Source organism: Rhinatrema bivittatum, chromosome 3, assembly GCF_901001135.1.
Source record: "Rhinatrema bivittatum chromosome 3, aRhiBiv1.1, whole genome shotgun sequence".
Classification (NCBI taxonomy): domain Eukaryota; kingdom Metazoa; phylum Chordata; class Amphibia; order Gymnophiona; family Rhinatrematidae; genus Rhinatrema; species Rhinatrema bivittatum.
The window spans coordinates 357,954,690-357,975,156 of record NC_042617.1 but is presented as its reverse complement, the minus strand read 5'-3'; the positions used below and the strand labels follow the sequence as shown (position 1 = coordinate 357,975,156).

Below are 20,467 nucleotides of genomic sequence, written 5' to 3'. Positions count from 1 at the left end.
ATGCGTAAATTCACTTTACGCATATAAGTGGTCTTTTGAAAATAGCTCAGTAAATCCCATTGAATTGTCAATAGGTTCTACACGTTCACATGCACTTTACAAACGTAAATAGGCTTTTGAAAATTGCCAGGATATTATGTTACATTTACATGTGTAACTCCTTTGAAAATTACCTCCTTGGGGTGTGTGTGTGTGCTTTTGAAGGTGATTAGTTACACCAGAGCTTTAAATATTTAGGATTGCTACAGAGGTAGGAAAGCTTGGACACTTATCCAGCCAAGCAACTTCATGTTTTGGGGGTTTTTTTTCTAAGGAAAACACTGTTTTAATGCATTTTACTTCCATGTTATAAGGCAACAAAAGATGGATGTTTTAGAAGGATATGTAGCCATTGTATGTGTACTACATACCCTTACTGCCATCAGTCACCCCATATATCTTCTTCAAGGAGCCCACCCCTAAACTCCATTCATCAAAGCCCAACAATCAGTACAAGCAGGAGAATTAATACAGTTAACATAGAACTGAGCAAACAGGACAAGCAGCAGCAACCGCAGTAGTAAAATATTCTGAGCTGCTGGCATATCATTAAACCTATTCCATCGCTCTCCAAACTGGAGTCCTTTGGAAGAAGTGGAAGAAAAAAAAATAAAAATGTCCTGAGCAAAAAAAAAAAAAAAAAAAAATCAGCAAAGAACGTTAGGTAGAGCCCAAATTGTGTAGAAACAGGCGTGCCTCCTCACTTGATTCCAACATAACATGTTTCCCCTGGTGAAGCACTTTGAGTCGGGCTGGGAAGAGGAGCGTGATGCGCAGCTGGTTTTTTTTTTTGTTTTTTTTATTGCGTGCAGACTGGTGCAAAAGCCTTCCTTTTTTTCAGCAACAGCTGCTGAGTAGTCTTGAAACAAGAGAAACTTCTTGCCCTCATAGAGCAACTCACCACATCACCTGTATGCTTTAAGGACTTTCACTTTATGGACAAAATTCAAAATCCGGGCTACCAGTACGCATGGCCGGTCCACATTTTGCTTTGCTGGGCCCTCCCTGTGTGCTCTGTCTGCCCACAGCGGGCCATGCCGGGAGTGCAGGTCCAGAGGCTTTACTAGCCAGGTTTCCAACAACGACGCTAATTCAGCATCAGTCACTTACATAATAACATAGTAATGATGGCAGGTAAAGACCAAATGGTCCATCCAGTCTACCTAGCATTTTGCTTATGGTAGTAACTGCCTTTCTGTGCAAGTTACGCCCCATAAGTTCTGTTATGGGTAGTAAATGCCGCTCCATGCAGGATACCCCCTTGCAGAGATGTTGTACCATCCCTTTCTTCAAGCCTTTAGGGATCCACGGTGTTTATCCCCTGCTGCTTAGAATTCGTTAACTGTTCTCATCTTCACCACCTCTTCTGGGAGGGCATTCCAGGCATCCAGTTTGTCAGATATGCCCACCAAGCGTATGTTATTCCTTCTTGATCCGTTTTCAAAGTCGTCTACTTTCTCGGAGAGTGATTTATTCTCCTTCTGACTCGTCTCAAGAGCTGCTTCCAAAATCTGCACCCGATCTTACAAGCCTGACGCGTAAGATTCTGTGGCTGTCACGTTCCTTTTGATCTCGCCAAGTTGTGAGCTGAGCCTTTCCATGCACTCAAAGATCTGCTGAAACTTGCCTTCCAAAGCTTTTGAGACAGCCGCCGCCACCTCCGTTATAAGCTGATCCGTGCTTTCCGAAGCTAGGCCTGCTTCTGCTGGCTCCGCCACCTTGCCTTCACTTCTCTTCGGCCTATCCTTGTCTTTGCGCAAAGATTTTGTCGCCCTCGCTGTGATCCCACAGCTATAAAATGCAGCGATAATGCTCTACAGAACTGTTTCTCCCATTAGCAGGTCAGTAAAGCATTGGGTAAAGAGAATATTCACCAGCTTTCATCAGAGACCAGGAGAGGGCCCCCAGAGAGAGCCCAGCACACGTCCGTCCTGTCTCAGTGCATCACATGACTTCTGGGTTTGCTGGTTTTTATCTTGCTCTTCAGAGAGATCTCTTACACATCCATCCGGCAACCAGCTCTAGTGGTGCCCCCCCAGTTTCTCATGAATATAACAAAATCAGAAAAGGTACCAGCTTATCCACAAAATAGCAGCACTTTATGGTGGTGGTGGTTTCCGTTGGCTGAGTTTGAACCTAATCTCCAGTATGGCTCTTCACTCTGCTGCTGATGGTACCACCTTTCAGATGGTTTGGCATAAGCTAATGGTCGTTAAAAGTCCCATAGCTGTGGTGTTCTCTGTAAACTCCACTGCAGCCTGTATTGTACGGGCTACATAAATTACATTGCGTAAGGGGAAAAACTCTATCGTTTGGGTTATTATTGGTCAATGAATAGTAAAGAAACTTGCTAGTATGGGAACCAGCTTGGCAGCAGTTTGCTGAACCTCATTAGAAAGGGAATGGTGAATAAAACGGAAAATGTCATAATGCCTCTGTATCTCTCCATGGTGAGACCGCACCTTGAATACTGTATACAATTCTGGTCGCCACATCTCAAAAAAGATATAATTGCGATGGAGAAGGTACAGGCATAATGTTCTTATGTAGATAAGCGTTTATATACTAAAGTCTGTGCAGGAGCCTCAGTTCTTGCTTACTGAACTTGCATCCTGTTGCCATAGAAGGCGCGGGTACTAATGGATACAGCAGTAACATTACTGGAAATGTTGCCCTCGTTCTAGGTTTTGCACTTCAGCCGTGGACGGAGCCTGAGGAAGAAGAGAGAGAGGCTTAAAGAAGAAAGACGAGCCCAGTCTGTACCAAGGGAAGAGGTGGTACAGAGCAAGGTAAGCCAGACTCCTACCCAGACAAAGTGGTAAAAAAAAACCCAACTACATGTGCAGTGAAGAACTGCCATAGCCTGAAATGCAAAGTCACTCATCTTTTAGTCCTCGGTCACTCCCAAATACATTTGTTTTGCAGGGTTAACAAATAAACCAAACTCGTAGACGAAGTGGATTTTAAACTGTGTCGTCCATATTCAGTGTGGGTTCTCTTTAGGGGTGTGCAGGCCAAAACGTTTTGTTTTGATTTGTTTCATTGGGGGAGGTTTTAACCAAACTTTATATTGTCGGGGGAGCTGCTTTTGTTTTGCTTTTGTTTTGGCAAATAGTGCATCCTGTTTGCCAAAATGCAAGAGAAAAAAAAAAATGCAAATTTTTGCAGGCGTTTGTTTTCTTTCATTTGAAACTTGGCTGCATTTTTTCATTTCATTTTCAAACAAATGCACATCCGTAATATTCTTTAGGGGGTGTCAGGGGCAGCAGAACACCTTTTTGGTTGGGGGCAGGGGCCAGGGCTCACAGCTACATTCTCCCCCCACAAGAAAAACAACAGAAGCTCGGCAGCCCTAGCGGAAATTGATGTTATGTTGGGGCCTCCAAGCCTTCATCATTTGTCTTCTGGTGCTAAAGCTGGGGACTGGAGGAAGAAGAAAGAGGAGGGAGAAGGGTGGGAGCAGAGGAAAGGAGATGGAGGAAGAGGAGGGGGTAACGGAGCAGGAGTAGAAAGCAAGGGTGGGGAGAGAGGGGGCTGAGTGGAGAAAAAACGGGCTGAAGAGAGAAGAGGGGAATGGGGATGAGAGGTGGGGTGCTGAAGTGAGGGAGGAAGGAGAGGTTTGGGAACAGGATGGAAGGGGCTGGTGGCAGAGCAGAGAGGCCTATCCCCATAAGAAAATCAACAAAGGCTCAGCAGCCTCAACCCCTCCAAAAGCAGTGACCAGGCCTCTCTTCCCCCTTTCTTCTTGTGCTCATGCCCCTCTCCTGCTTCCAGCCCTATCCTCTCTCTCCCATCCCCTGTTCCCCTTCCATTCCACCGATCCCCACACCCCTTTTATTGCTCTCCTTCCCCCTTCTCTCTCTACTCTTGCTGTGTCCCACTGTCCCCACACCCTCCTCTTGCTTTCTTTTCTCCCTGCTCCACCCTCTCCCCCAGCTCACCCACTTGGAGGTGGCACCCCTCAAACTCTTAGACTAATGATAGTTCTCCCGACCAATTTGCTATTGCTGTCTGGGGAGGGAGTGGGATTGAAAGATGGGTGGTGGAAAAAGATTCATCCATTCATCTTTCATAAATATTCAGATACATACACAGTCCTCTTAAACAATTGCCAGTTCAAATTCAGCTCAGTTTGATGAGGACGTGTAAAGGTGGCACCATGTGAAATGAGTTGGTGGTCTCAGTCCAGTTCCAGGGGCCATGGCAGAAGTGGTCACATCATGGCTGCGCAGCTCCTCACTGATTTGTAACAGGGACACGAGGAGATACAGGAAGCGACTTGTACATATATTGATATCCCGTAAACATTCGTACATTCTCTAAATCTTCCATGAACACTGAATCCTCCCCATAGCAGTTCAGTACCAAGAGGGGCCAGGGTTGTTAAAATACAAATTCTCTATACTTAATTCCTGCAAACACACCAATTATCCCCACCTCAAATATCCCACAAGAAAAACAATCACCACTACAGTATTTCTAGCTCCCTCCCCCCAATTCTTTACATAAAACAATCTCCCCATTACATTCCACTTATCCCCATATATAAAAAGGTCAGTAGTCAAATCTTAAATTCCATACTATAATCCACTTAGCCCCTATCCCCACCGGGCCTGATGTTGATGTTTGAAGGTGATTGCCAGGTACCTGAGCAAAGAACGTCTTTAAAGGAGATTAGGTGGGCCCGATATTTAATCGGAGCCCACGGGTTACCTGGGGGAGGGCCGGACTGCCGGGCGCGTCGCGTGACGTCATCGGGGCGCGCCGCGAAGCGCGTCGCGTCCCGATGACGTCGGGGCATGAGCCACCCCCAGTGGGGGCGTTCCGGGGGCTAGCGTCAGAGGGAGGGGCGGCGCCGATGCGAAACGCCGCCCCTCCAAGGGGCGTTCCTGTGGCCGGCGTCATCGGCCCCGATGACGCCAAAGCCCGGATCCCGCCCCTTGGGGGGCGTTCCTGCGTCATCCGGCTCGGCCTGATGACGTCGGCCGGGGTTTAAAGGGCCGGTGCCTCGAGGCAGCCGGCCCTTTTTCCCCTGGAGAGCCGTTTCCCCACCCTCCCACCCTGTAATGAGTTGTAGGGTGTAATGGAGATAGGAGACGGAGATAGAAGGGAGCAACGCAATGTCGCAGCTGGGGGCGGGTACCTGGGCCAATAGGACTTAGGGTAAAGGGATCAGCCGCGGGCTGACAAGCAGATTGCCGGAAGAAAAGGGGGACCACGCCCGGAGGCAGGGCCCCCCTGCTTACTACGCGGCGGGGGGCCGGTGAACGGAAGTCGCCTTGCTTGGAGCGCGGCAGGCGGCGTGGGGTGGGCGTGGTCCCGGCAGAACGTGTGGCAATAAATAGATATATATATGTATTGGCCCGGGGTGGTGGGTTGTTATGATTACATTGTGTGCTGTTATGGTTAAATAAAAGCTGCGGCCAGTTTTACCCAAAGATACGTTTTGCGTGGTCATTAAGCACTGCAGGTGGGCGAGCGCCCGGGAACAAAGGAAGTCACGAGTCCCAGAGTCAAAAGGCAGAATCTAAAAAGGCAGAATCTAAAAAGGCAGAATCTAAAAATGCAGAGTACAGGCTGCTAGCCGAGGACAACAACTGAGTGCCCCTGTCTCTGTTTTACTCTTTGCTGGGATTGTAGGGGAGTGTTTCAGCTGCAGATGAGACTCAAAGTAGTGAGCAGGCAGCACCACACCAGAAGAGCGAGCTGAAAGAAGAACCTCAATCAACATCTCCAGAGACTAAGCTCAAGAAGAATAGGAAGAAAAAAGATAAAGACAAGGTAAGGAGGAGAGATACACTGATATGTATGAAAGTGACTGCTTTTTAGAGTTATACACTGGCTATATAAAGAGTTGTTCAACACAGATTTTTAAATGTTTGTTGTGTGTGTTTTTTCTAGGTGATGTAAAAAATTTGTGAGTTTTTTCCTGTAATAAATTCAACATTTATAATTTTAAAAAAATAGGATTAACAATTGATTGCTCATTTACTTATTTAAAAAAAAAAACAAAACTTGTATTGTGCTCATATCCATGGTTCACTGTGGATCACATTCAAAAACATACATAATCAAAAGAACCAGTACATGTAAAATCAAAGTCGACAGCACAAAAGTCAAATGCCAACCCAAATGCCGTATTATTTATTTTATTTATTTATTTCTTTTGTATACCGACATTCGATCGAGATATCACATCGGTTTCCAGATAACAGATTGAATAGAGCCGGAACTGCCCTATTTTACATTGTAACAAGATAACAGTTGATTAAACAATTAATATAAGGAACATTGTAACATATGAATAAAATTAAAATTAAATATTAAATGTGGGTATATAGAAGTGGCATATAGCCTATATACAATATGTACAATATGACTTGGTTACGAGTAGGGTGGGGGACAGGGAAAAAGGGAGGATAGAGAGGGGGAGGAGGGGTTATGTGTTCGTTCAGGGTAGAAGTTATGCGGTAAGGCTTTCAAGAGCGTTTATTTTAGGATGTTGGGGTTCAGGAGGGAATGCTTTCAAGAACAGCCATGTTTTGAGCTGTTTTTTTAAAGACTTGCGGTGAGGGTTCGTTTCTGAGCTGTGGGGGGAGGGAGTTCCACAGGGTAGGGCCAGCTATTGTAATGGCTCGTTTGCGTGTTGTATTGAGGTGAGCATTTTTAAGAGTTGGGATGGAGAGGAGACCTGAGTTGGAGGATCTGAGATTTCTTTGTGTGATATATGGTTGGATGGTGTTGTTTAGCCAGACCATTCTGTTGTTGTTTATTTTTTTGTGAAGAAGGGTGAGGGTTTTATACTGGATTCTTTGTGTGATGGGCAGCCAGTGGAGGTCTTTGAGAGTGGGTGTGATGTGGGAGGATTTTCTGTGATTGGTGATAATTCTGGCAGCGGCGTTTTGTAGTACTTGGAGGGGCTTGATGTGGATTTCAGGAAGTCCAAGGAGGAGGGAGTTGCAGTAGTCGAGTTTTGAGAAAATAATTGATTGCAGTACTGTTCGGAAATCATGCGGTTGGAGGAGAGGTTTGAGTTTTTTAAGTGTTTGAAGTTTGAAAAATCCATCTTTGATTATATTGGAGATGTGTCGTTTAAAGTTGAGTTGGCTGTCGATGGTTACTCCTAGGTTTGTGTGGTCAGTGTTCGTATGGTCAGTGTTCGTATGGTCAGTGTTCGTCACCAGAGACCTAAAGATAGAAAAGAAGCTTAAGATAGCCTTCCTACACACAGGAAAACAAAAGGATAACAGCGCCCAATGTTATAAGGGCAGAAACGTACAATAAGTATTCCAGTGAGAGACTGACTGTCCACTGCACAGAATTAGTCCCTCCACCAGATGCATCCTCCCCCAAGGCACACCTAAAAAAATAAGCCTCAACAGCTTTTCTAAACATAGAGGTGCAAACCATAGTCCTAAGATGTTTGGGGAGTGTGTTCCAGCGACAGAGAAAGTCCGATCTTGAGCCTCTACGAAATGAAGGTACTGCCAGCAGGCCGCTGTTAGCAGAACGAAGCGCGCGAGATTGCACATGGATACACAAAATTGCACTAACCCAGGGAGCAATGTTGTTTTTTTTTAACAGCTTGTGAATTAACATGACAACTCTGTACTTAATGCTCCACCCCTCGCAGTGGAATTCTGCAAAGTCCTCAACACATTGGCAGGGATGCCAGTGAGCAAAGAATTGCAATAGTCCGTTCCGGTAAGAACAAGAGCCTGCAAGGCTGAATGAAAATCAGCAGCCGAAAGCAAAGGTTTCAACAGCGAAGCATACGCAATTAAAAAAAAAAAAAAAAGGGGGTCTAGACTATAAACCTAATCCAAGACCTCATTGAGGGGTCAGGATCTAAAATAATGCACAAATTTCGGACGGATGACAAAACCTGAATTTCAAAGTCCTAAGTTTGAAGCAAGGTGATGCATCACTGGGTGGAAACCTGCTTAGGATCATGATTTCAGTTTTGTCTAAATTAAGGTCTAGAAACTTGTGAGTCACCCAAGCTCTGATGGACAAAAATCTGTTTTTAAATAGGTCGCTGGTGGCAGACCAGGAGAACAGCTTGGGTTCAAAAAACTGAATATCAGCAGCATATAGTCTATAGTTAAAAACCCACTCTAGCAAGAAGCCTGCACAGAGGGGCCATATAGGTGTTAAAGAGAACTTCAGAGAGCACGGACACTTGCAGAACCAGTTGTCGCATTATAACATCTAGAAGAGGTGGTAATGATGGACACTTGTATGCAGTGAAACATGTATGATGTAAACCATGAACTACAGTACCTACTATCCCAGTCTCTGCCAGATGATTGAAGAGAGCATTGTGGTTAAGTGTTATCAAACGCAGCGGAGGTGTCAAGCAGCACCATCACGTAACATATTCCTCTGCCAAACCCATGTTGGATTGTATCAAGAGTGGATAACAATAGGGTTTCTGTACAAGAAAATTTCCAGGAGCCAAACGGATACTGATCTAAGATGTCAAGTTGCTCCAAAAAGTCATCCAACTGGACCAAAACCACACTTTCAATAATCTTTAAAAAAAAAAAAAAAAAAAAAAAAAAGGCAAAGAAGAAATAGACCTATAGTTACTGTACAGTGAAGGATCCAAAGAAGATTTCTTTAGCAGTGGTTGACTAGAAGCCTTTTTCAAATGCAATGGCAAGAATAAATACAAATAAAACAGCTTTCAGAACATGGTGGTCACCCATGACTTCCCATAGAACCTTCAACAGACTTGGGTGGGTACTGAGTCAATGGGCAAAAAGACAGGTTCAGCTTAGCTATAATTTGGATAATGTCTTCCCTGGAAACAGGAGAGAGAGAATCCCACAAAGGCGGAACAGAAATGAGATGAACTAATGGAGAAGAGCTGCAAACATGAAATCGACTACAAACTAGAGGTTTTGTCTTAAAGAAAAAATTGAGCAAAGTCATCACAGCATTTTAGATCACACACAATATATCTCCGGAATATCTTCAGAAAATTGAGAGGTCGGTTTTATGACTAAATGAAATAACTCATTTCCTACTTCAGCTATTTTTGTAGAAAAAAAAGGTTTTCTTTGCTTTATCTACCATAATTTTCTGTTTTGCTAAGGCAGGCTGGTAGGTCACCAAGATCTTATTTTAACCAGTTTTATGTCAGCATCGCTCTAGTCTATGCAGCGCTTGCTTACAATTCTTCTAAAATGGGGATAAACCAGGGGCAATCTGACTGCACTTAGGTTGCACAAACTTCATCAGAGGTAACTCATCAAAAGTCAGTATCTTTTGTAACGTTTATCAACAGCACATGTAACATCAAAAGAGTTAAAGTCGGCTAGTTTAGAAATAAATAGGGATCAACACAAAGCCGCTTTCTTATGAATAATAGCCAAATCAAGAATAGACAGTTGGCATGAAACTAAAAAATAGTCAAACCATGGGATCCTCCAGCAATCAAAAGAGGATTCACAAAAATCAAATCCAACGTAGGGCCCCATTTATGAGTGGGGCCCTTTACTTTGAAGCTCCCAGTCCAGCACAGACATTGCTCCAAGAGTATTTCTCAGGCTGATGGTAAAGAATGCAAATCCATATGCAAATTGAAATCAACCCAATATAATGGTTAACCTACAACCAATCTCCATACCGAATAGTAACATAATAATAGGAGAAGAATTATGTCATTAAACCAGAAAGACAATAAGAGACAGATACTTACAGTGAATGAGGTTACTAATAATAATAGCTCATAATAAGACTTCAAATTAAAAATGTTTAAAAATCCACTACCACATCTGCTGTGTCGTGGCTGAGAAATTGCTGTATAGTCTGGTGGGCAAATCTGATTAACTACTACTGCATCTCTCTCTCAGTGAACCAGGGCTCCATGATACAAAGGCAATATGAGTTTTTGTCCTTCAAAAGGTCAAGAATTACCGGGCCTGTTTTGGAAACCGACTGGGTGCTCAGCAGCATGATATGAAACGGATATTCATTAGGAGAACGAAGCAAAGACTGCTTTGCCAGAGGGACCAAACAGCATTCACTCACAGGGTACTTACAGCATTTACAATTAGCAAGGGTGCTGTGCCATCCCATTACAAAAATTAGAGGGATAGGCTGACCACAGCTTGGTTGGGTAGATAACTCTCTGAGCGGCTACAGAAGTTTTCAATAACCAGACAGGATAAAACCAGACACACTTCTGGAAAATCTTTCAACTTAGTGGAAAAATACAAATAAAAATAAATCACACTCTCAGCGGACATCAGAAAGAGAGGAGGCAGACAGATGTCAAGCTTCCGAAGGCTGTGATCAACCAGTTCCAAAAAACGCATGCCCTGAGCTGCCAAAGGGGCGAGCACCTTTACTGCAGTCCTTTGTGCACGTGACGAGGGTGTGCACCACACCGGTCTACAGCGTTTTAAGCCCAAGCCCCCCGGTGACTTCAGAAGGAGGGTGGCACAGTTGTGACTTTTGAATTAAAAATGTTTAATAATGAAGTGGCTAAATTTCTTCTTTGGATGAATTACCTAAAAATGAATTTGTACACCTCTGATTTGTTCTTTATATAATTGATATGTGGGTACTGCGAGGTTGATATTCAGCGCCATGGCTAAGTTTGGACTTAAATCCAAATCGAATCAAAAGCAGAAAAACTGCTCTTCGCTGTGTGAAGAGTATTTTTTAAAATAAATTACTCAAGGAATTTTCTTTATATAGCTTCAATTGTTACTTCATATACCTACACCCTGTGGATCTGCTGATTTTCAAAATTATTGAAAAAACCTGAAGAAACATTTTTTTTTAGGAAGAGTAGAATTTTTTTTAGGAAGAGTAGATTATTGAAAAAAACTGTCCCTGGTGGTGGTCACTTCGAGAATTTGCTAAGTTTGGACTTAGCCAGAGAAATGACGGGATTTGAAAATTGCTGCTAGCTGATCACCCCAAAGTTATCTGGCTAAGTGGTTAGCTGGGTACAACTTAGATAACCGAGTTGTTCTGTGAGTGTTTCTGGGCAGAGTTAAGTTAGCCGGATGAGTTACCTTGTTCACTCCCGTCATGCTGTAGTGCGGTCCTAAAGTTAATCTGGTAAATGTATCGAGCTAACTTTAAGATAGTTGGGTATATTCAGTGATGTGGCTGTGTAACTGAATCTCTCAAACCAAGATTAGCTGAATAAGTTTATCCGGTTAACTTTTCCAGCTGCCTAACAACTGAATTACGGCCCCCTCTGTTTTTAACCTTGTTTTCTGCAATACTTTATGATGTAAGAGTTACAAGGTCAATATTCATCTGCTGTCCAGCCAAGTAAGTTAGCTAGATAAACTTACCTGCCTAACTCAGTTGTGATAGCCGCGCTGCCAAGGATACTTGGCTGTCTTATGCTTAGCTGGTTATCTATCTTAACTGTAGGACAGCCATGTAGCTGTCCTAGATTTATCCAGCAAACTAAACCAGACAAGGCTAAAAATCAGCACTTACCCTGCTAAGTCAGCAGGATAAGTAGCTCCACCCCAGAGTGTTCATGTCCCGCCCCTCATTTATCAAAGTTAATTGTTTATCCGGATACACAGTTAGCTGCCTAATGGGCCGATTCAGTAAAGTCCGCGGGAGAGCGGGCGAACGCCCACTCTCCCAGCGCGCGCACAGGCCACATGCCAGTATTTAAATTAGGTCCGGTGGTAGAAACGGGCAAAAGGAGGCGTTAGGGACACTAGCGCGTCCCTAGCGCCTCCTTTTGCCCCGGAGCGCCGGCTGTCAGCGGGTTTGACAACCGACACTCAATTTTGCCGGCGTCTGTTCTCGAGCCCGCTGACAGCCACGGGTTCGGAAACCAGATGCCGGCAAAATTGAGCGTCCGGTTTTCGACCTGACAGCCGCTGGCCGACTTCAAAATTTTTTTTTTTTTTACCCTTCAGGATCTCCGACTTAATATCGCCACTTTCCCGGTGCCCGAAGAAATTAGCGCCTACCTTTGGGTAGGCACTATTTTCTGAAAGTAAAATGTGCGGCTTGGCTGCACATTTTACTTACTGAATCATGCGCAAATACCTAATAGGGCCATCAATATGCATTTGCATGTTGAGGACACTATTAGGTTCGGCGGGTTGGATGCGTGTTTTCCGCCCCTTACTGAATAAGGGGTAAGGGAAAATGCGTGTCCAATGGCAGGTTAACAGTGCGCTCCATCGGAGCGCACTATACTGTATCAGCCTGTAAGTGGCTGCTGCTCAGCGCAGCTTGAATATTCAATGACACTTAAGCCAGCTAAGTTGGAACTTAACCGGCTAACTTGTGCTGAATATCGACCTCCATATTTATTTGCAGAAGATAGTATTGAAGCCTAAGGTGGACAGCAAAAAATACATAATCTTCATAAACAAATCTATTGCATACATGAAGCATTGCTGGCGAAACAGCTGCCTGTGCTTTCTTGTGGGTAAATCGGACACAGAGGCCTCGTTTCAGTGTACCATGGCCACAGCAGATTGTAATCAGAAATGTTGCATAACTAGGGATTGTGGGGCATGGTGCAGCCTATGGATTTTATGTTCAGTGGCTCGCCTTTTAACAAATCTGAGCTTAAAACATGCACTTATTGCAGTTATATTCCTCTGAACTGTATCAGCCATTATTCTAAGAAAGAGTCGCAGCTCTTCTGCTTTGTTGGAGGAAGGAAGTCACCTAGGACAGTTGCTATACAAAACATCTTCCCTCCCCTTTCACTTTCCGGCTCCTGTGCTTGCAGAGTGACTCAAAAGCATGGTGTGGGGTCCAGGGTGGTCGCCTCCCTTGTCCACACCTTGCGATGGCCCTGGATCCAGCTGCACCAAAGGAAGTAATCTGTTTACTGAAATAACCCGCTTCAGACCACTGTGAGGGTCTGTGGCAATGCAGAGGACAGCACAGAACCAACGTAATGCAGATGCTTTGCAGAGCAGCAGGCAATACGGGATTACAGAGTCCGATGCTGCCACAGTATTACAAAACTTAAAAATTCCCAACCAAGCACTGAGTGTCAGTGGTAAAATGATCCTTCAGAAACAGTAGTGCCTAGTGAAAAAAAAAATCAGTGGCTTTCTGAAGTTTTAGAAATTGCTATGGTGAAGTGGGTACAGCACAACAGAAATTCTAAAATTACCAAACAGTTATTTTAAAAAGCTGGCATGCAACAGCTAAAGAGTCCTGTGGGATTTGGGGTGGTGGCGGGTGCTGAGTGAGTTCTGCTTCCTGCCTCCCTTCTGCGCTGTCCTGCCAGAATTACCCAGAATTCACTCCAAACACAGAATACCAGGGCAGAATTGACCATTTAATGAGAAGTTTTAGTTTTATTTCCTGACAAGAGTTTTTTTGTTTTTTTATTGTTTGTTTGCTTTCTCGAAGCATACAGCACTCTCAGACCCTACTTCTCCAGCAGATCAGCAAGCTTATCCTGGTCCCCAAAATCATAAAAGGCGAAGCAAGCATCGCTGTCCATCTCCAACACCTCCTCATGAAATGAGAGCCTACCAGCTGTATACTCTGTACCGGGCAAAAGATGGCAAAGTAATGCAGGTAAGCCAGCAGAAAAAAGACCTAAAGGGTTTGTTTGAGCTGCATCCAGGCCCCCGGTTTATAATTTCCCTGCGTCTCCTCCATTTCCCGACTGTTCCCCCCCACCCCCAGCCCTGTACTTTCTCAGCTTCTCCTCATGGCGGTTATGCAGCCTCCTCCATGAAAAACATGCACGGCCTACTCCCCCAGGATGGGAGATCATGGATATGACCGAGACGCTGAAATACCCGTGATGGTATTGATAATGCACGAAAGACGAGCACTTTTCCCAAAAAGAAAGAAATTCCTGAACGAGGGGTCGGGGGCATGAGGCTGGGGGACAGCGTTGAGAGAGATGCAAGAAAATATTTCTCTACAGAAAGGGCAATAGGTGCCTGGGGAAAGCCCTCCTAATGCAGGCAATGGAGAGGAAAACTGTCAGAGTTAAAGAAGGCAGGAGACGAGCTCAGAAGATGCTTAGAGGGTAATATTGTGCAGGTTGGAGCGTGGCAGGTTACCTGGGTATACTTTAGCTGGGTTATTCAGCTGGATGCGTTTCCTGCTGAATATACCTGGCTAACTTTCAAGTTATCTGAAACATGGAAACATGATAGCAGAAAAATAACCCATTACAGCCACACCACCGCTTCAGCTTTACAATCCCTACCAGTCCTTCAGAGACGTCCTCTGTACTTCTCCCATGCTTTCTTGAATTCAGATGCTGTTTTTGCCTTCACCTCTTCCACTGGGAGGCTGTTCCTTCCATCCACCACCCTTTCTGTAAAGAAATATTTCCTAAGATTACTCCTGAGTCTACCCCCCTTTCATCCTTATCTCATGACCCCCATTGAAAAAGGCGCAGCTCCTGTGCATGGAAACCTTTGAGTTGAACGTCTATCTCCCCTATCTTGCCTTCCATCTAGGATATACATTTAGATCATTAAGTCTAGCCCCATGTGCTTTAAAACGAAAACTACTGACCATTTTAGTAGCCACCCTCTGGACCGACTCCATCCTGTTTGAACCTTTTGAAGGGGCGGTCTCCAGAATAGTACACAATATTCCAAGTGAGGTCTCACCAGGGACCTAACACAGGGGCAATATCGCCTCCCTTTTTCCTGCTGACCACTCCTCTCTCTATGCATCCAAGAATCCTGGCTTTTGTCATCACCTTGTCCACTTGTATAGTAGGGATGTGCAGCAGGGACGGATTCGTCCCATTCGGTATTCGTATTCGTGGGGAGCCAAATCCGTTGCATCCGTTCTCGGGGGACCCCGATCCGTTCATTAGTTACGTATGTATTTGTTTCCCAAAATAAAACCCCATCCCAACCCTTTCAATTTAATTATCTACAACCCCCACCCTCCTGACCCCCCCAAGACTTACCAAAAGGCCCTGGTGGTCCAGCGGGGAGTCCTGGCGCGATCTCCTGCACTCGGGCTGTCAGCTGCCGGTATTCAAAATGGCGCCGATAGCCTTTGCCCTCACTATGTCACAGGATTGGTCGGCCCCTGTCACATGGTAGGAGCCTGTCACATTGGTCGGCCCCTGTCACATGGTAGGAGCAGAAAGCCTGTGAGGGAGTCAGTTGGACCGTTAGATGATCGAGGGGTTAAAGGGGCACTTAGAGAAGATAAGGCATCGCGGAAAGATTAAATGATTTCTTTGCTTCGGTGTTTACTGAAGAGGATGTTGGGGAGGTACCCGTAATGGAAAAGGTTTTCATGGGTAATGATTCAGATGGACTGAATCAAATCACGGTGAACCTAGAAGATGTGGTAGGCCTGATTGACAAACTGAAGAGTAGTAAATCACCTGGACCGGATGGTATACACCCCAGAGTTCTGAAGGAACTAAAAAATGAAATTTCAGACCTATTAGTAAAAATTTGTAACTTATCATTAAAATCATCCATTGTACCTGAAGACTGGAGGATAGCAAATATAACCCCAATATTTAAAAAGGGCTCCAGGGGCGATCCAGGAAACTACAGACCGGTTAGCCTGACTTCAGTGCCAGGAAAAATAGTGGAAAGTGTTCTAAACATCAAATCACAGAACATATAGAAAGACATGGTTTAATGGAACAAAGTCAGCATGGCTTTACCCAGGGCAAGTCTTGCCTCACAAATCTGCTTCACTTTTTTGAAGGAGTTAATAAACATGTGGATAAAGGTGAACCGGTAGATATAATATACTTGGATTTTCAGAAGGCGTTTGACAAAGTTCCTCATGAGAGGCTTCTAGGAAAAGTAAAAAGTCATGGGATAGGTGGCGATGTCCTTTCGTGGATTGCAAACTGGCTAAAAGACAGGAAACAGAGAGTAGGATTAAATGGGCAATTTTCTCAGTGGAAGGGAGTGGACAGTGGAGTGCCTCAGGGATCTGTATTGGGACCCTTACTGTTCAATATATTTATAAATGATCTGGAAAGAAATACGGCGAGTGAGATAATCAAATTTGCAGATGACACAAAATTGTTCAGAGTAGTTAAATCACAAGCAGATTGTGATAAATTGCAGGAAGACCTTGTGAGACTGGAAAATTGGGCATCCAAATGGCAGATGAAATTTAATGTGGATAAGTGCAAGGTGATGCATATAGGGAAAAATAACCCATGCTATAATTACACGATGTTGGGTTCCATATTAGGTGCTACAACCCAAGAAAGAGATCTAGGTGTCATAGTGGATAACACATTGAAATCGTCGGTTCAGTGTGCTGCGGCAGTCAAAAAAGCAAACAGAATGTTGGGAATTATTAGAAAAGGAATGATGAATAAAACGGAAAATGTCATAATGCCTCTGTATCGCTCCATGGTGAGACCGCACCTTGAATACTGTGTACAATTCTGGTCGCCGCATCTCAAAAAAGATATAATTGCGATGGAGAAGGTACAGAGAAGGGCTACCAAAATGATAAGGGGAATGGAACAACTCCCCTATGAGGAAAGACTAAAGAGGTTAGGACTTTTCAGCTTGGAGAAGAGACGACTGAGGGGGGATATGATAGATAGAGGTGTTTAAAATCATGAGAGGTCTAGAACGGGTAGATGTGAATCGGTTATTTACTCTTTCGGATAGTAGAAAGACTAGGGGACACTCCATGAAGTTAGCATGGGGCACATTTAAACTAATCGGAGAAAGTTCTTTTTTACTCAACGCACAATTAAACTCTGGAATTTGTTGCCAGAGAATGTGGTTCGTGCAGTTAGTATAGCTGTGTTTAAAAAAGGATTGGCTAAGTTCTTGGAGGAGAAGTCCATTACCTGCTATTAAGTTCACTTAGAGAAATAGCCACTGCCATTAGCAATGGTTACATGGAATAGACTTAGTTTTTTGGCGTACTTGCCAGGTTCTTATGGCCTGGATTGGCCCACGTGGAAACAGGATGCTGGGCTTGATGGACCCCTTGGTCTGACCCAGTATGGCATTTTCTTACTGTTCTTACCATGTGACAGGGGCAGACCAATGGCACGGTAGCCGCCCTGTGACATAGTAAGGGCAAAGGCTCTCGGCCGCCATTTTGAATACCGGCAGCCAACGGCCTCGATTGCAGAGAGATCGCTCCAGGACCCCCGACTGGACCACCAGGGACTTTTTGGCAGTCTTGGGGGGGGTCAGGAGGGTGGGGAGTTTATTTGCTTAGATACGTTGTATTCATGGGGGTTCGCCATACGTTTTTGTGACCCCACGAATACAACGAATAGGGACACATACGTTGCAGATTGCCAAAACGTCGAGCAAATGCCACACCCCTACCTGTTAGGCCACCATAAAGTTATCTGGATGAGTTACCCAGATAGCTTTAGATCTGCTCTCCTCCACAACCAGACTTTACCTGGCTAAGTTTTAAGCCCTGCCCCCAGAATGCAACACCCCCCCCCCCCCCATACACACACACACACACAATCTTTTTTAATCCAGGTAATGACTTACCAGACAAAACCCTTTGAATATGGATCCCCTTAGTGGTGGGAAATTGAGAATAAAGCCGGCTACCAAGCAGAGTCTGCCGTATTCTAGAAGATAGGGAAACCGGGCAGACTAGGGAGACCTGGTGGTATTTCCTGCCTCTCTTCTCACCTGGGGGAAGGTTTCTGATGCCCAGGAAAGGTGGCCACCTGGACGCCGGTGATGATCTGAGGGTATGGTTTATATAAGAGCTGAAAGGAAGAGTCCTGCACGTCAGGTGTACCCAAGTCTCTTAAAGTGGGGGGGGAGGACATTAAGGAGAGCCTGGCAGGGCCGAGGACCACAAAAATAGTGACATTCAGAAAAGGGACGGCACAGGCACAGAGGATGCTTGCCTTGTGGGTAAGCACGAGTAAAGCTGGAGATCATGTCTTTTCTGTGCTGTTGAAATAGGTCAGGGGAAAGAGTAGAACCCCGGTGACGTTAATCTGCTGTCAGTTTCTGTATTTATAAGATGACCGTTCTCCCCCTGCCTATTGCATTGCTCTTTACGTTTTAAGTGCCGAGTCAGACAAAGACATCAGAAAAAGAACAAGATTCTTGACAGACCTGCACAGAGGGGTAATGTTCGTGGGGTGCTTTGCAGCCTCTCCCCCTCCCCGACTCAGTTGCATCTGTTTTCAGCTCCAGCACTGCTGATAGCTCCCAAGACTCTAGGTATCTTGGTAAACTACTTCTGGGGCCTTGACTTTTTTTTTTCCTTTCCAGGCGCCGATCAATGGATGCCGGTGCTGTAGCCATTGCTTAGTAAACTGGAGAATCAGCTGGAGGCCACCAAGGAAGAGATTAAGGCCGAGTTTTGGTACAGTGCAGGATCAGATGAATGCAAAACTGGGACAGATGGAGAGCAAAACTCAGCATCAGGTAAAGAGCAGCCACTGAGAGGGAAGCGAGAATATGCAATTAATGAGACTTAGAATGGATTTGAACACTTTTTCTGACTGCTGGCTGACTAAGATTGGCCAAAGCATATGCTAACAACCTCCTCTCATTCAGAAATCAACAGCAGTAGATCCATTTTAAGTTAGCATTTCAAATTAGCAGGCCAAAGAACCGCCTACGTCAAATTGCATCTCAGCAAGAGTAGAGATACCACAGTTGAAACTCATTTGCAGGAGGTTTTGAGGATGGCATGGGTGGGTGGAGGGGTGGGAAGCAGGATGCTAGGGAGTAGAGCAGGCTAGGGAAACATGGAAGGTGAGCAAGGTGAGGTTTAACAGACTCTCCCCTCTGTTTTGAAAACCTAACAATCAGGTCGATACAGTAAAGTGTGCTGGTCTGTCGGAGCGCACTGTCAGCCTGCTCTGGACGCGCATTTTCCCTTACCCCTTATTCGGTAAGGGAAAAAACACGCGGCCCACCCGCTGCACCTAATAGCACCCTCAACATGCAAATGCATGTTGATGGCCCTATTAGGTATGCGCGCGGGATCCAGTAAGTAAAATGTGCAGCCAAGCCGCACATTTTACTCTTAAGAATTAGCGCCGACCCAAAGGTCGGCGCTAATTTCTTCCGCGCCAGGAAAGTGCACAGAAAAGCAGTAAAAACTGCTTTTCTGTGCACCCTCCGACTTAATATCATAGCGATATTAAGTCGGAGGTCCCCAAAAGTAAAAAAAAGTAAAAAAAAAAAAAATAAATAAATTTGAATTCGGCCCGTGGCTGTCGGGCCGAAAACCGGACGCTCAATTTTGCCGGCGTCCGGTTTCCGAGCCCGTGGCTGTCAGCGGGCTCGAGAACCGACGCCGCCAAAATTGAGCGTCGGCTGTCAAACCCGCTGACAGCCACCGCTCCAGGCCAAAAGGAGGCGCTAGGGACGCGCTAGTGTCCCTAGCGCCTCCTTTCCCTCGTTTGCACCGCGTCGCCTAATTTGCATGCTGGAGCATACTGGATAGCTCGCACCGGCGAAGGGCCGGTGCGTGCGCCGGGAGAGTGGGCGTTCGTCCGCTCTCCCACGGTTTTACAGTATCGGGCTGAAAGTTTCTTTACGCCCTGGCCTTTCATTTTTCTTCGTTAGCCTAATCGGAATTGTTGTGCAAACTGGTATTCCTGTTCGTACCTCAGATCAGTCCAGACAAGAGGGTTTTTGCATCCCTACCAGCAGATAGGGTTGTAAAACGTAAAACTAAAAAACTTTGAGGCACTGCTACATAACCGAGAGTGCCAACTGCAGTCCCTCAGTAGTTGGTAGAGGTGCAGATCTGCAAAAGAAAGAAATAAGGGACAGAAAAGGAGAAGTTAAAAGACGCTCCCTGAGGTGTTTGGTTCCTTCATGGGCCATCCCTGTTATTATTTGTGATACTTGTGGGTGGATCCTTGGGCCGGTGGCAGATGACCACGCCCACGGGGGAAGATCCCGAGAGGGGCCAGAGTTGGGAGACAGACACACTAGATCTTTTATTAAACTGTATAGTGAACCACCAGAGGTGGCAGTAGTGAGCTGGAAGGGCCTGGCTGGGCTGTAGTCCCTCAGGTACTGGAACAGCGATCCCAGGATGGCTGAGCTGTAGAGAAACTGAGATATACAGGTCGATACTGTAAGACCGTGGGAGAGCGGACGAACGCCCGCTCTCCCGGCACGCACACCGGCCCCTCGCCGGTGCGGGCGATTCAGTATTTAAATGAGGTGACGCGGGAAAAACGGGGAAAAGGAGGCGCTAGGGACACTAGCGCGTCCCTAGCGCCTCCTTTTTGTCAGGAGCGGCGGCTGTCAGCGGGTTTGACAGCCGACGCTCAATTTTGCCGGCATCGGTTCTCGAGCCCACTGACAGCCACGGGCTCAGAAACCCGACGCCGGCAAAATTGAGCGTCCGGTTTTCAAACTCGACAGCCGCGGGCTGAATTCAAATTTTTTTATTTTTTTACTTTTTTTTTTTTACTTTGGGGACCTCCGACTTAATATCGCCATGATATTAAGTCGGAGGGTGCACA

The 20,467-nt window shown here is 45.5% G+C and overlaps 1 protein-coding gene across 1 annotated transcript in view; it reads left to right on the top strand.

Moving 5' to 3' along the window:
• The window catches only part of ANKRD6 (ankyrin repeat domain 6), a 249,225-nt gene that overhangs the window by 178,380 nt on the left and 50,378 nt on the right, over positions 1-20,467 (top strand). The window contains exons 10-12 of the mRNA XM_029595416.1: positions 2,724-2,828; positions 5,680-5,820; positions 13,414-13,584. Of these exons, the coding sequence (XP_029451276.1) occupies positions 2,724-2,828; positions 5,680-5,820; positions 13,414-13,584 (417 nt within the window). The remainder of the gene's footprint in view (positions 1-2,723; positions 2,829-5,679; positions 5,821-13,413; positions 13,585-20,467) is intronic.